Source organism: Pectinophora gossypiella, chromosome 7 (genome assembly GCF_024362695.1).
Source record: "Pectinophora gossypiella chromosome 7, ilPecGoss1.1, whole genome shotgun sequence".
Lineage (NCBI taxonomy): Eukaryota > Metazoa > Arthropoda > Insecta > Lepidoptera > Gelechiidae > Pectinophora > Pectinophora gossypiella.
This window is the reverse complement of record NC_065410.1, coordinates 9,635,807-9,652,248: the sequence shown is the minus strand read 5'-3', so window position 1 is coordinate 9,652,248 and position 16,442 is coordinate 9,635,807. Positions and strand designations below refer to the sequence as shown.

General features: G+C 38.9%; 2 protein-coding genes across 2 annotated transcripts; one reads left to right on the top strand and one right to left on the bottom strand.

Annotated features, from left to right (window-relative positions):
* Window positions 1-310: 310 nt before the first annotated feature.
* LOC126368313 (uncharacterized) lies at window positions 311-4,319 on the bottom strand. The gene is made up of 8 exons (XM_050012220.1): window positions 4,247-4,319; window positions 3,363-4,131; window positions 2,632-3,314; window positions 2,371-2,524; window positions 1,870-2,131; window positions 1,153-1,276; window positions 805-965; window positions 311-532 (listed from the first exon to the last, which is right to left on the bottom strand). The coding sequence occupies exons 1-8, from the start codon at window positions 4,317-4,319 to the stop codon at window positions 311-313; spliced, it is 2,448 nt and encodes an 815-aa protein (XP_049868177.1).
* Window positions 4,320-5,230: 911 nt separating this feature from the next.
* On the top strand, window positions 5,231-16,407 carry LOC126367991 (transport and Golgi organization protein 1). Its single transcript, XM_050011811.1, has 13 exons — window positions 5,231-5,404; window positions 5,494-7,332; window positions 7,520-7,719; window positions 8,072-8,363; window positions 8,997-9,193; window positions 9,711-9,842; window positions 10,254-10,402; window positions 10,894-10,995; window positions 11,455-11,666; window positions 11,974-12,115; window positions 12,496-12,663; window positions 13,099-13,226; window positions 14,882-16,407. The coding sequence occupies exons 1-13, from the start codon at window positions 5,308-5,310 to the stop codon at window positions 14,923-14,925; spliced, it is 3,702 nt and encodes a 1,233-aa protein (XP_049867768.1). The 5' UTR covers window positions 5,231-5,307; the 3' UTR covers window positions 14,926-16,407.
* Window positions 16,408-16,442: the final 35 nt, after the last annotated feature.

Here is a 16,442-nt window from a genome sequence, read left to right as displayed (position 1 = left end):
CACCCCATACGAATACGTACAGGTAGCCACACAAGTAGGTATAGGTGTTAGTGACACCGTAACGAATACTGAGGGCGATGATTCAAACCATGATTCTGAGTTGATATCAAGTGGAATTTTATGTTGGAAAATTCATGAAAATTTTCAGTTCCATACTTTGGCGACGGAAAATTCCACTTGTTGTCAATTCAGAATCATGGTCTGAATCAACCCTCAAATTTTTCATTACGATGTCACTAACACCCTGTATAAAGTAGCTGGGTTGTCTGTTGTTCCTATGTCCGGTAGCTGTTAGGTGTCTTCATAAAAGCTACTCCTCAATATAGTAATATCTAACGTGCTTCGGGCAAGAGTCGAAGTACTCGTCACGAGGCAAGTCCAGGGCTGATAGGGCCGAGTCGAAGTAATGGCGGGTGAAGTGAAGGACGTCTTTCGGTTTCAGCAGCAGAATGGCCTGCAGGTAATCCCTAACGGTAGCTGTCAGCATACCGTTCTCAGCCACGTAACGGGCGCCTTCCGATGAACGCGTGCTCTGCAAAAAATAATAATCATCATCATCTCCCTAGATTAATCCCGTTTTTCACAGGGTCTGCTAACCTAACCTGAAGATTTGAAAGATCCGGGTTTTTTACAGAAGCGACTACCTGTCTCACCTTCCAATCCAACCCAAAAAGATAAAACCAGCCCATTACAGGCTAGATCTTTACAATCAACATAAAATTAATAATTAACATAGCTTAGTCAAAATACCTCCATATGTACACTGAAATAAACAAAATACTGGCATATGTTATGTTGCTATACCTTGAAGTCTAAGTAATCCGATAAGAGCTGTAGATCTTCACGCCACCTGTCTCGAAGCGGGGAGTGTTGCTCAATTTCATCTCTTTCAGGTACAATATTCAGCAGTGGGTTGATATGCATCACGTAGTTGTTATCAGCCCACTCGTGGTTTACCATGTAACCTTCACGGAAATAAATACATAATATTCTCATCAAAAATACCGAAACATTTCCCAATTTTACTTGAACAAAACGAATTTAAATTATTTTTTAAAGTTGAATTTTGAACTATTAAAAACCTTTTAGCACCTACATTCTGTACAAAAATGTTTTTAATTTATTCCTACTTTTATAATAACACATATTCACCTCTGAGAGTAAGAACAGTTAAAGTTTGGTGTACATATCCATTTGGTTCAATTATGTGACGTTCAACTTTCACCACAAATAATTGCTTCCCATTTACAACTGCTTGACTAACGCCAGTGCATACCTGAAAATTCACATAAATACATAAATAAGAGAAACATCCAAAGCTGGATACCAATTATTATAAATACGGAAGTCATCCAGCTCACAACTCCTACGATAGAAGAAGAATGCGAAAGGAACTTTGTGTATATGGCTGACTGTCTTTCCACGCCTAACACGCTGCACCAATTTGGATGAAAATTGACACACAAGTAGACCAAAACCCGGGGTTGGGGACACTTTCCAGAGACTAATTTAGAGTAAGTACTTCCCATAAAAGAGCTTTGAGCACTTACCTCGATAACAGTAGTCTACGCAGACGAAGTTTCGGGTGGAAAGCTAGATACCTACCTATAAACATAGAATAAAGAATAATACAAGATGAGACACTATTCGACCCGCACCAATTCGTATCGGTGCCGATTTAAATTTAAGTACCTCACCTCCTCGCTGGGTTTCACTTTAGTCTATATAACCGTAAGCCGTTAAGGAGTAAAGGAGCGCGCGCGCACACGTTAAGCAAACGTTAAAAAGGACATTTTTATAAGGAGTGTCCAGGCTGTGCTATTAACAAAGCAAAGATCCAAATATCATGAAAACACAAAATCAACTTACGTAGACACTCTCGCAGATAGTGCCGTTCATCAATACAGTATAAGTCTTGACAGTACCTTTATATCGAGTAATTGCAAAATATCGAAGCAGGACAACATTGGCACCTTCTAGCAAGAAATCATGAGCCTTCTCAAAAGTGTGGTATAGACGCTTCACAATGTGACGATCGCCACAAATTCGAGTTACTTTATTGTAATAACCGCTCTCGCATATTGCCATGTAGTTTTTACGCTCCTTAGTTATGTCCTTTTTAGTAATATGCCTGCAAATATACATCCCATATCAAGAGTATCACCTACAGTTAAAATGGCATACGTATTATTGAAACAATTAAAACTCTCCACGCACAGGGATTGTACCGTAAACGTTCTAGAGGGAAGAACGGGTGTCATTATTATAAAAACGCAAGAATTCCTGTGAGAATACGTGCATACTAAACTCGAAATATTCTCGGCCCTCAATGCCCCCGGTACCACCTCTGTGCAAAGTTTAAGCACTTACTCGATTCTGTTTTCTTCCAACGTATGAAGGTTGAGGTCAATGATGCTAACAAGTTTTGATCCAGTCTTAGCGCCCTCTTTGGATGAATGAGATACAACCTGCACGAGGAATTTATCCCTCTCCTCTCCCAGAGACTCAACGCTGATCGTTATACCTACACAGGTTTAAAAGTTATTCTTAAAAATATAAGTCAGTGCCTCGAGACAGTGGTTTCTAGGAATATAGGATACCTATCCACAGATGGCTGAGCTAAATAATTACCTCCAACAGAGCTACAGCAGTCCAACGAAGGTTTTCTGACTTTCTTTTCGAATTTAGGATTTTTCAATCCATGAACAGGACAAACGTCTTCCTTTGAATCATAGAGCCCTAAAATCTTGAATTTCTCCTTCTCCTGTTCTTTATACGATATCTTATCGTGCCTGCCGTAGGCATAGTCAAAGTAAGTGTGATATGGATCTACGTCATGGCACCAGCGGTAACCATGTTTTCCAGCTCGTATTTTCTTCAATTTTTTCGCGTCCTTATCCTTACAAGGGCACGTACAAACTAGACCATGTGCAGCTTGTTTCGATTTGTCCAGACAAATGCATTCGTCTATTTTTTGTTGTGTATCGCAAATACAAGGCTCCATGCATTCACATTTCTTCTTGCATTTACAATCATCAGGGTCGCCGCAGGTACAAATGGTCTTTGCCGGAAAACATTCGCAACCATCATCTTTAGCTTCACAGGTGCACTCTTTAGGATCCTCACATAAGCAAACAGACTGCTTGTCCTCAGATTCGATCCTAGCTATTGGTTCTTGGCCATCATCATCACAGATGCAAACGTGCTGCACCCCACATATACAAGAGTCTTCCAAACAAATGCACTTTTTGCCTTTGATGCAAGTACAACGAGGTTTGGGTTCCGGTTTCTGACAATCACACGGCTCTCGGTCACTATCTATGTGCTCTTCTTCCTCAGCTTTTTTCTTAGTGACTTCTGACGACAGTTCTGTAGATTCCCCTCCTTCCCCTCCTTTACTAGCTACTGTTTCTAATTCGTGCTCTTCTCCCCATTCTAATCCTTCGAAAATAACGGAGTCTACAGAATATGTTGGTTTGTATTTACATTTACAAACCGGGCTAGGAAATTTACCCTTTTGACAAATGCAAGGTTTCTCAACTTCGCTACAAACGCATACTGGACGAGGGAGTTCTTCTGGAAAACAGGTACACACCTCCTTTTCTTTATGACACACGCAAACGGGAGCTGGTTCGTCGTGACAAATGCAAATTTCATCTAATTTGCCACACTTACATTCAGATTTCTTTTTAGCTCCACATTTGCAGGGTACAACTGCATGACAAGTGCATTTGCCTTTTCTGTCTTTATCACATGTACAATACGTAGCTTCTTTAGCAGCTGGATTTATTTGAGGGATACCGTCAATGGTGATAACACTTTGTTTACTGTGTTGCGGTGCAGGTGGCTTGTTGCAGTCAGCGTAGAAATAGAAATGAAAATCGTTGTCATCTTCAGGAGGTTCTTCAGGCTCAGCCTCCTCGACGTAATCTTTTACTTCGAAGGGCCCGGCCGCCGCCTCATCACTGCCTTCAGTTTTAGAGGTCTCAGTGCAGGTCCAATCGGAGTCGGATTCCTCTTCATCGTCCACTTGCCCACTTTCTGTACCACCAGTGTAGACCTCGCCCTCGTAGTGAGCGCAACTTATGATCAATGTTTCCGCAAAAGACAGCTGTATCTTTAAATCTTCATCTAAAACGATAAAAGATTTTTTTACGTTACTTAATTACAAAATACCTACTGGTACCTGTTCCTACTTAACAATTGGATTGATTGATATTGGGTGGATTGTATCTAATTTTCCCACCTATCTCAAATGGGAACTGATGATTTAAATCCAGCAAAGATATATGATGTTCTTGAGAATCAAGTGAAGACATTTTTGGGTATTTTTATTATATTTTTAAGACATTATAAAAAGTTACAAAGACAAACCACGGAATCTAATTGACATAAATCAGTTAACTTAATAAAAATAAAATATAATATTGTAGTTGCCAGTAAACAGTAACATTGGTAAGTATGTATAGTTACTTCTATCTAGCGCTAATTATAGTAGATTCTTCTTCTTCTATCGTGTGGGTCGTGAGGTGGAGTACCAACCTCATCAACCCTGGTGTCAGGGTTACAATTGAGCCGCCCCTGACATGGTTCATGTAACGACTATTATACTTACTTACATCAGTAAGTAGTAACCGGGACCAACGGCTTAACGTGCCTTCCGAAGCACGGAACATCTTACTTTCGGCCAATCTGGTGATCAGCCAGTAATGTCCTAACCAAACTAGGGCCCACATAGAAATTTTAGTAATAAATAATAATTAATTTTAGTAATTTTGATTATAGTAGATAATAAGCTGATATCGTCATGTTAAAATTTTTACAGAATATAACTAACTATATCTAATTATATATTCACTTTAAACATAAATAATTATATTTTTTAATTATTTATAATATTTAATTTGTGCCCTTCGTGGGCGAGTGCGTCTCGCACTTGGCCGGTTTTTAATAATTTCTTCGTTGCATATTATTGTAACTTGTATGTTTTTACTGTGTCTATGAAACGAATAGAACTAATAAATCGTTCCGTTACTCAAAATATTTCTAATGGCAAATGTAGCGAGTCAACCAACATAGTTTGATAAAAACTTTTCTAAGTGAAAATAAAGAATTAAATTTAACAATAATTAGCTACTAATGAAATTATAACAATAATAATAAAGTTTTTCTATAATTGTAAAGAACGGCATGCAAAAAGAAATATTACGTAAAATGAAACGACTGAACGAACAATTTGACAGATGATGTGGCTTATCTTGAGAATTTTATAAGATTTTTTAATTGTAGATTCGTTATAATGCAAAAATGTTTGTGTTAAAATTTATTTTATTGATGCTACTTGTCTCAGTGCACCACTGTAGACTGCCTGATAACGTTTACTGTGTCAATGAAAAATGTAGCAGTAAGTCTCATACATGTTCTGTTTTCATGCCTGTAACTTTCTTACAATATGTCATATCTTTGTAATATCCGTGTATCATTTTATTACAGAACCGATATCCAAAGCGCGGACGCTCTTAACTTATAACAGTGGAGACAGAGACCTTATGTCTTTTCGTGGAAACACCGAAGCTTTGATTTATATGAAATCAGCTGGAGAACATCCGGACTTATGGTATGCGACAATCGACGGTAAATCTGGTTTTGTTAGCTCTACATTCTTAAGGGAAAGCACGATTTTTGAAAAGAATCCACAACACATTATACCTGTGCAAACGAGGCAAAGGGAAGAAGAGGTACAGCTAAATGTTCAGCCTGATAAGGTTCAACAAGCTCATGAAGTGGTCGAAGGCACGACAATATATTCTACTGAGCCAACTCCTGAAGTCCAGCATGACAGCACCACTGCAGTGCCAAGTGTTGGCAATGAACAATCAACGTCTTCAATTTCAAATCAAGAAGAAATACAGAATCAAAATGTGAATGAAAACATATGGAATTCAAATGTTGCTGAATCTCAGGCTCAACCAACAACTGAACCGGTTACTCCTGTTTCTCAAAGTGAGCAAGTGACTGTGTCCCCGGCTACAGTAGAGACTGACCAAACTCAAGATGCAAGTAGCATTCCTAACGCTATTAATGAGGCCATTCCTAGTGTGGAATCTCCAACCACTGAGACACCTGTCACTGAAACTCCTATGCAACCAATAGAAATATTGTCCAGTCATAATGTACAAGAAGTTGTAACCTCTACAGAAGCTAGTGTGCAATCTACAGCAGACCCAAACCCAAGTGAATTTTCATCTCAATATTTGAATGTAGAGCCTCAAGTTAATCAAGAACTATCACAATCAGATCCAGTGCCTTCACAGCCATTATCCAGTGCTGAAGTAATAAGTGGAGAAACTTATGAAGTGCCTAAATCTATGGAATTCTTACCACAAAAACAGCCAGAAATGACTGATAATTTTGAATCAAATGTTTCCAGTAATTCTGTAAATATTGTAAATACAAATACTACAACTGATAGTGAGAGCAATGTGCCTAATATAAACAATCCAAACCAACCTGATAACCAAGTGCCTCAAGCCCAGTATGACAATTCATTGTTTGGTAATTCATTCAACCAGGATGGTGAAACTGTTAATAATGGCAATAACCGAATTCAAGAACCTGTAACACAGGAAACAATTCCAGCATCTGTTCCACAAAATTCTCAAGAAATACCTACAACTGAAAGTACTTTCACTGTACCCCAAAATTCACAAGAAGTCTCGACAGAGACTACTTCAGCTATTCCACAAACTTTTGAAGATGTGCCTACCATTGAAGCTGTCCCATATAGTTCTCAAGAGATTCCAACTACACAAAGTACTTATGAAATTCCTGCAACAACAGAAACTATTAGTTTTCCAACAGAAAAAGCTGAGATTCTAAATCCTCAATCCAGCCAGGAGTCCATTGACCCTTACACATATAGTACTGAACCTACTGTTGAACCAAAGACTGAACCTCCTGGAACTGCTGATTATTATACCTATTCTACTGAAGCTACCCCTTCAGCAGACAGTCATAGTGTGACTCCGCCTTCTTATCATGATTCAGAAACTACTTCAAATGTACCTGTGAATGATGACACATATACTACCGTACCTCCTGAGCCAAGTCAAGAAGAAAAGGAAGGATTCTTGAGTAATATGTTGTCTACAATATCTGATATGTGGCCTTCTACAACTGAAGTACCATCAACAAATGCAGAATGGGTTCCAACTCCAGATGTACAAACAGAAGAGACTGACGAAGGATTTTCGTTTCTTAGTTACCTTTTCTCTGCATATAATACAATTATGGGCACAACGGAAGAAAGCAAAGCATTGTTTGCCTCTACAGGTGAGTACTTTAGCATTATATCTTTACAATTTGACATATATTTTATATTTGATGTGACCTGTCTCTGGCTAATAACCTTATTAGAACAACTACTGCCTATTTAAACAAGTTTACAAGTTATATAATAGTTCCTAAAATAGACACTAGGCCAAACAAAATTATAGACTAAGATTTACTTCATTTCCAGGAGAGACATGTTTCACAAATGAGTACTGTGATGGAGGGTCCTCTGAGCAAAGCAGTCGGTTATTCACGTTCCTGGTGACCGCAGCTAGTTCTGTCCTCTTGTTCACCCTGGGTTATTACTATCTTGACGGCAGACGACAGGACAGTAAGCTTATAGCTAACATCAACTCACTGCAACGTGACTTACTTTTCTCAACAAAGGTAATTGTGTTAAAAATACAATTTGAAAAAGATAAATGCATATCTTTTAGTTATTTAGTATCTGTCGGTTTACATTACCAGACAATTTAATAACAAAATTCATATAAATTATTAACACTACTATTACTTCTAAACCTTTTAGGGATAAAAGTTGTTGTTGAAAAACATAATTATTATAGATCTCAAAAGTTGTAATTAAATTACTGATAAGATCTAATTACACTGAAGACTAATTTTGAAAGTCATTGTCGGATTATTTACATCAAGATAGATATAAGAAGAAGATATAAAATTACCTTCAGACTGTCTAATATTTGTGACATTATCATTGATTTTTAAATCTTATTTTCAGGAGTGTGAGATCCTCAAGGAGGAACTTGCAACTACTAAGACAAAGTTAGCTGGTATAGAAGACAATTCCTTTGGAATGGATGATATGGTGCAGTCATTGAAGGAAGAGATTGAAGAATTGAAAGCACAGAACGATAGATTGCGGCATTCTCTGGATGACAATGAGAAGTTACTCCGGGTATCAGAAAACACTGCTGGCGAGTTGCAAAATACTTTAGGAGAAGTGGAAAATACTCTTAGTGAGCTCTTGGGAGAAAGAGCAAACGCTGAAGAGCAAATTGCAGAATTAAATGGTGAGGTTTCATTGTGGCTTTATATTGTACTCTCAAGAAAAAATCAAAGACCACATTTTCGGAATGTAGCTTGTTTTTTTTTTTTTCAAAGAGAAAGAATGTGTAATAATTTTCAACTCAAAGGGAGTGAGGTGTAATTTTAGTGACTTTTCTGTTTGAAAGTAATACTGTTATTTGTATGTGCTGGTGTTTTTAGCCCGAAAGGCTATTTGATTGGGAAATAAAATCTTGTGATTTATGAATCACTATAATAATAAAATGAATGGAGACCTGAATGGCGCCTTGATATTAAAGTCGGGAATTCAAGACATGACGATGACTGGCTGGAAAACTTGAAGCAAAGTCAAAGTCGTGCTTTACCATCTCCTGAGGAGTCACGTTTTGTGTGCGATCGATGTGAATAGGCCTCTATAGTCATCGGCGGCGCTGCGGAAACCCGTAGACTCACAAATGCTGCAACAATCATCTACTATAGAAGCTGTGTCCAATGATGATGATGATATCTTAATGAATAACAAATCAGGAAAGAATTACTGCAATATTAATTCCCTTATCAATCTCATCAATATTATCATAATTACTTTTAGGTACACTGAATTTCATTACAATGATGTAAATCATTTTGTTCATCAGGTAAAATCCAAGCATTTGAAGAGGAGTTAATATCAGTTAGTAGAGATAGGGACAACTTCCAATTGAAGTATGTCTCTGCTGAAACCGCTTTAGAAGAAGCTAAGAAACAAACTAAACATTTAGAAGAGCTTAATGAGAAGCTGAAGGAGGCTAATAATACTATCCAACTGCAGAAACATGAAATAACAGCATTGAAGGTAAGTTATGGCATAGAGTAACTATAAGTAAAAGTTATGAGCATGGTATAAAGAAATATTATGGTTTATCACTAAAATAATAATATGGTGGCCTCTGTGGTATGTATGATACAGAGGTCATGGGGTTGTATCCCGGTGGGAACATATCACAAAAGAAGTAATAATATTAATTCATCTGTTATTGACTAACCATCCAAACCCCTTAGCAACTATGCTGGTGGACACTAGCAACAGGGTGACGAAGCTCATGAGGAAGGATGTTCTTGGGCGCTAAATATTATGGAAGATGGTGGCATTTGTTGCTTTACTTGCGACTAATCAATAATCACGCATCAAATCTGATTAAAGTCTTGCGACTGATTGCTTATTAAAAAAAAATCCTGTTATTTCCTAGATCGGTTTAAAGAACATAGCAGCTTTTGCTGCAATTTCACATCCATATTCAAAATATATCGCAGACAATGACTAATTAAGTACAATTTGCATTACTCGCAACAGTCGCAACTTCTCTTTTCAGGATGCAATAAGAGAATTGAAGAACGGCCTGTCTTCAAACATTGATGTTGGGTCACTGATTGACCACACTGAAATCAAAGCTAAGCTATCTAAAGCTTTGGAAGAGAGGAAATCCTTCGAGACCAAATATGAGGTAAGTGAAAGTTTGTAGTTTGCAGTTTCTTTAAATATAGTTGACGATGATATCATTACATACTAGCTGCTTATTCCCTTCATGGACCTTATGCCAACAAGTTTATACAGACGTCTGGGCTTATAGTTGCTTATCAACCCGGTTGAAGGCCTCTCCAACTTTGTTCAATGACTAATTTGTCAATAGCCAGGACGATCGTCACCTGTGATTGTCATCATGGACGGGTGATGGCACTATGTCACACCCCAGACACTTCATACAAAACACCTAATTTTACACAGACACTACACATTGACGCAATCGTCCACGCGCATCTGTCTATTTCCTGTGTCTGTCTATTTACTGAGCTGCCATATCGTTCATAACATTCACATGTCACAAAGTATAAAAATAGCATTAATAATTTTACAGATAGAGTATAAAGAGCGCACGCGCCTATCGGAAGAGTTGCAAACTGCACAAGAATCGCTTCGTACAAACAGCCAACAAGCGACCGAAGCTCTCACCAGACTTGAAGTCCTCGGGAAATATTTCCAGGAGCGAGAGAGCGAGCTGTTGAAGTGAGTAATGTATTGTCATCCTTGTTACACATATTTATTTGCTGTTAGTTAGAAAAAGTAAAAGAGCTCGGTGGCGCAACAGTAAACGCGCTCGGTCTGCGATTGTTGAAGTTAAGCGACTTTCGCAAAGGCCGGTCATAGGATGGGTGACCACAAAAAAACAAGTTTTCATCTCGAGCTCCTCCATGCTTCGGAAGGCACGTTAAGCCGTTGGTCCCGGCTGCATTAGCAGTCGTTAATAACCATCAATCCGCACTGGGCCCGCGTGATGGTTTAAGGCCCGTTTTCCCTATCCATCCATAGGAAAGGCCCGTGCCCCAGTAGTGGGGACGTTAATGGGCTGGTGATGATGAGAAAAAGTAACTATTTCACTTTTAGGAACACAATATTATGTATGACACTTGGAATCGAAACAACGCCCGTTGACATTCGGTTCATGAAAGTGTTATGTTGCATTTTGCTATAATTTTTTATAATAATATTTTTTTCAGGGAGCTTAGTACTAAAGAGTCGCTGTTTCTAAGTAAGCAAGGAGAGTCCGCCAGCACTGTTGAAAAGATGGAGTTGTTGCAGCAAGAAATTCAGAGATACAAGTGAGTTCTCAAGACATTCATCACATTAGTGATGAAATATTAAATTATTAAGAGTCACGCTCTTGTCGGTATAGCAGTCTCCATGCTACTTTTTAGGCAAAAATAGACCTCCCTCTTGCATTCCGCCCCTCAGTACTCTGTCTGGCGCCAGTGTGATGGCGCCGAGGGTAGTCTATTTCAAAGCCGTACTAGGTATCCTGTCATCGGCCTCTGAATAGTACTGACAGTTACTGCTGCCCTCTGTCAGGTTCCAGGTTACTCAAGACATTAGTCATTTGTAACATCTTTCCAATCCACGACAGTTTTTATCAACTGGGCAGGTTCCGGGGCATGTGCGAGATAGTTATTATATTGGGAAGGGCGCCACGTTACGCCCGTTTATTATCTGGCAGAACCTGTAAGTTACGTGCATCATCATTTCCCATTAAGTCCATTTTCTGATGCGTATTTTTTTGGCAGAGAAAAATGCGACGCGCTGACATTAGAACTAGCAGAGCAAGAGTCCATGCGTCGCACCGCTGTGAGTGAGGTAGAGGCGCGGGCACACGCGGCGTGGCTAGAGGCACGTGCAGCGCGACGCGACGCCGACGCGGCGCGTGACGACGCCGCCGCTCTGCGGCGCAAGATGGCCGCCATGAGCGCCGCCGACGGCGCCGCCTCGCCGCACCGACGTTAGTATACCACCCCCTACATTGATACAAACACCAAACGGTGGTGATTGATGAACAATTCACTATCAAACAGTTCCGTATGTTGATCGTGGTTACGCTCCGAGCTAGCCCTAATAGAACGTTTACATATAGCGCCACAGCTATACAACAGTAACTGATAAAATATTTTTGGAATGTGTATTGAGCCTTACAGCGTTTAATAGGCAGCGGTAGTATTTTTCGCCGCGGCGGCGCCACATGTAAGCACTTGTTAAGACCGAAAGTGATCACGCGTTCGAGCGTTCTGTGAACTTGACTTTAATTACAGAAGTGTCGTCGCCACTAGAAGCGGTGGATGGCGGCGTGGTGCCACCGCCGCTACCGCCGCTGGCGTTCCTGCCGCCGCCACTGCTGCCGCCGCTGCCGCGCCCGCCGCCGCTCGGACGGCTGCCCTCGCCGCACCCGCCCAGGTAATGTCACCACATCATATCATAAACCACCGATATCATACCGCGCCCCTCTCATTAGAACACTGGAAACTTTACTCTTGCAGTCGCTGTGCAACGTGCTAGTGATGCAACGTTATTAAAAGTAAATTCTTTTGTAGTAGGAGAATACATTTGTCCTATAAAATGTCTTCCTACCTGTCCTATAGCATTCTTCAAATCGTGGCTGACTTTGCTAATTGATGTATCTGTAATTTTTTTGCTAAAGTGATCTTATTGACAATTGTAAAAGGTACAAATCAGTTTCGCCAAAAATTGCAGATACGTCATTTAGCGACATTAGCGACGAAAGGACGTAGTAACTGGAGGCGGGAGACGAATTTAATTAACAAGTATCATTTCAGGTACAACGACCGGCGCTATTCTCCGGACAGCCGGTACTCCCCTGAGAGCCGGTACTCGCCAGAGAGCCGGTACTCCCCGGAGACGGTGCGCTACTCTCCGGATAGTCGTTATTCTCCGCGGTCGCGCCGCTCACCCTACTCCCCGCGACGACGGCGCTCGAGAGATTTGTAAGTATTCTTGTGGCCTATAGACTGATCAGACAAAAGAAAGAAAATTCCCTAAATGTCTGTAGTTCTTTATTCGTCATCGTGTAAGGGACCAACGTTTACAGGTCTTTGTTGTTTTATGTTTAATGAAGCGGAATCAGAGAAGTGAATCAGTGTATAATAGCGTTACTAGAACGACAAATCTCGAATACGACTTACCTGATCAACATCACCTGACTTTGACTAGTTTGGTTAGGTTATTGCATTACATGTATTGCTCATGAGCCATGTCAGGGGCCTTTGGCGGCCCAATAGTAACCCTGGAACTAGGGTAAACAAGTTCGATCATTAGACTCACAACCTGCATGAGATTATTTTTTTTTTTTAATTTAAGGTCAATGACTCGTGGTCCGGGTTCTTGAAAGTGTTGAAGTAGTAACAACAATGTTGTTTCAGGTATGACAACGGACGGGGGTCCAGATCCCGGAACGGGCCGCCGCCGCCGCTCGACACGGAGACGGAATACAACTCAGACAGCCCCTCGCGCGACCCGCGCCGTCGCCCGCGCTACTCAAGACACTCTGGTAAATACTGATTACAGCTATACTTCCATACAGCCGTATCGGCCGTGGTAAACTGGTAGAATCTTTACGACAAAAAGCGGATATCCTCTTGTGAAGAATACTTCGAGAAGGATAAGTCTGTTTCACTACAATCTTGGAGTCTTCGAACTAGAATGAATAGGCATTTAGTAGGTAAGCGTGTATCACTTTAGACCACATCTTCGCTTACCATCAGGTGTGATTGTGGTCAAACGCAAACATGTTTTATAATATATAAAACAATAAAAAATATGTCGCATCTGTGTATGACGACAAGTCTCTGGTTATTTCTAGGGCGCTCTCGTAATATGGCTGACGTAACGCATCTTAGCAGTAAATTTGTGGCCAAATTCTTTCACCATAACAGCATTTTCACATTTGCGAACCACATCATTTTGTTATCTGGCTTATAATTCATACATTTTAAGCTCCCCATACATTAGGACGCAAACGTGAAATCGCTCTAGGTAAGTTTGAGCCTGAACAATATCTCTATAAAGGCTCTCGATGTATACGGAATACATTGCTCATTTTATTTATAACACAAGTATTCAATTTCAGAATGGTAAGCACAATATAATTATACATATATTAATCAATATAAGTGGAGCAAAACGTTAACAGTTTTATTAAAGTGCATTATTTATTTTCAGCAATGTAGAATTTATTAGGTTGGTTGCTCCTCTTTCAGTTTTTTATTAGAGATTAATCTTAAAACCCTTCACGCAGTAAAGAAGTGTGGTAGAAAATACTACATTCCCCTTTCGGTTATTATCTTTATTCAAGGGAGGTTTTGTGCGCAGCATTGGGACACAATAATAGTTTGTATAATTATGTTATGTGGAGGAGCTCGGTGGCGCAGCTGTTAACGCGCTCGGTCTGCGATTGTTGAAGTTAAGCAACTTTCGCAAAGGCCGGTCATAAGATGGGTGACCACAAAAAGTAAAGTTTTCATCTCGAGCTCCTCCGTGCTTCGGAAGGCACGTTAAGCCGTTGGTGCCGGCTGCGTTAGCAGTCGTTAATAACCATCAATCCGCACTGGGCCCGCATGATGGTTTAAGGCCCGATCTCCCTATCCATCCATAGGGAAAGCCCGTGCCCCAGCAGTGGGGACGTTAATGGGCTGATGATGATGATATGTTATGTTACGTATTGTAATAGAGTAAAGAATAATACATCGTATATCTATAGAACGGACACTCCGCCCATGCCGATTTGTATCGGTACCGAGCTAGATTTTCATTCCCGCCGTCGGTCTCACTTTAGATAAAATAACCGTAAGCCAAAAAAAAAGAAAGATTAAGTAAAAAAGATTTTTGTATGGAGTGTCCAGGCTGTTAGAGAATAGGGTAGTTTCCAAATAGTCAAATCAGTTACTTTTTACTAAACTACGAAATTACGAAATTACTATGAAAAAGCAACCTGTGATGTCATAGAAAAACGTGTCAAAATGTCGCACTTATTAATTTTTTCTTTATTAAAATTCATAAATAAGTTAAATAGAAAAAAAAAACGTTTTTTGTCACCTTTAGATCTATCTGTCTTTTTTTAGTAATTAGAATTACATAATTTATCTTTGACCTAGGAAACTACTCAATTAGTTCCAGTACAATTAATAACGTAATTTTCTGTTTCAGGTCCTAGTTCAGGGTCGGGATGCTCATCAGAATCGGATAAATGAGACAGAACTAGTTTTAAATTAGGTTTTTTAACACGCTTACGATCTAGACATTGTACATTCTTAGGGTTTTTTCAATTGCGGCCAAAATATAATTTTATCGGGATTATGATTGATTGTGTAGCGGGAAAGAATTTAAAAATGCATTGCCTAATGGTGCGTATTGAAATGAAGAATGGAGTAGAATGGAACTGAAAGGGTAGTTTTTTTAATTCGCTGTTTCGAACGACTTTACGGTGGGTCGACAAATATGTTTGTTTGACATTTACACTACATGATGGAGATGGCAGAGAAGTAGATTTAATAAACTGAATTTGAATTTTTCTTTTGTTTTCTTATTTATTTGTAAAAAGAAGGCCTCACGGCATTTTTCACAGAGATTTCGTTTTCGCCATTTTTCGAATGCGCTGAGTCAACACTTTGTAAGACCGATGATTTTTGATTCCGTGCGCAGGCGCGTATAAGCGTTTTATACGATGGCTGCCCTAACATGTCTTACTAGTTATTTTAATGTGGGTACATGCTCTTTACTGTTTTCTTGGTATCTGTGTAGTATATATTTGAACATGCAATACAATACCTCAACAGTATGCCAAATTATGTTTGTTATAATTTTGCTATTGCCACCTCCTTAAGAATGCTCATCAGAAAGACAAGGCTCATCAAAAAAAAAGGTTAACCTTTTATACATAAAGACTGACATTTTTTACTTGTCGTTAGCAGACTAGTCAAATCAACATATTTGTCTACACACTGTGAGCATATTTGAAAAAAATATATAAAAGTCGTATTAAAAATGTATTATAAGATATCTTCAAGCATACGGTCTACCAACCACCTACATCAAAGAGGTCTACGATGCGTTATGAGTTATATGAGGCAAATGTTACTAACATAGCCACTCAATTCCACAATTATATATTTATAAGGATTTAATAATAAATAAAGCGTAATTGTCATAGATAAAGTCACGTAAGGTTTAAATCCTAATGCAAATAAATTACTAAATTTATATTAAAATAACACCAGTTACACAAATTAAATGGTTAACAATATTCAATTCTATTTAAAAATTAGAATGTTCAATGCATTTAGAGCACTTTGGGATGAACCAAAGAATTCTTTTCTCTTAATCTTGTACCTGATTTATTTTTCTTCCTTCTAACAAAATCAGTGACTTAATAGAAAATGTGTTCCTAGCGTTTGATTCATTATCACTAAAATAATGTCTGCCATTGTATTTTAAGATAGTATTTCTATATTTTCTAATAACAGAAGCCACTTTGTGACTGTAGGTGTTAACTTTAATGTCATCCCATAAATTGAGCAATAATAAATTCATATGAATTGTATTATCAGAATCATCTCACTATAGCTATAAATGCAGCCTTTAATTTATTAAATAAAAAAATGTTGTTTTATTAGTCAGTTAAATGTATTATAATTATAATAGAAATGATTTTTAAATAAACAATTTTATCTATTTATGTTGAGTATGATTTGCAAATGAAACACTGTGA

Bases quoted from the DNA above. Each gene is read 5' to 3' on its own strand.
- LOC126368313 (XM_050012220.1), bottom strand. From the start codon at position 4,319: ATGTCTTCACTTGATTCTCAAGAACATCATATATCTTTGCTGGATTTA. The intron at 3,315-3,362 runs GTCAGAAGTCAC...GCACATAGATAG, and splicing joins GGGGAATCTACAGAACTGTC to TGACCGAGAGCCGTGTGATT. The intron at 1,277-1,869 runs GTAAGTTGATTT...GTGAATTTTCAG, and splicing joins CTATCTGCGAGAGTGTCTAC to GTATGCACTGGCGTTAGTCA.
- LOC126367991 (XM_050011811.1), top strand. From the start codon at position 5,308: ATGTTTGTGTTAAAATTTATTTTATTGATGCTACTTGTCTCAGTGCAC. The intron at 10,996-11,454 runs GTGAGTTCTCAA...TTTTTTTGGCAG, and splicing joins CAAGAAATTCAGAGATACAA to AGAAAAATGCGACGCGCTGA. The intron at 13,227-14,881 runs GTAAATACTGAT...TTTCTGTTTCAG, and splicing joins GCGCTACTCAAGACACTCTG to GTCCTAGTTCAGGGTCGGGA.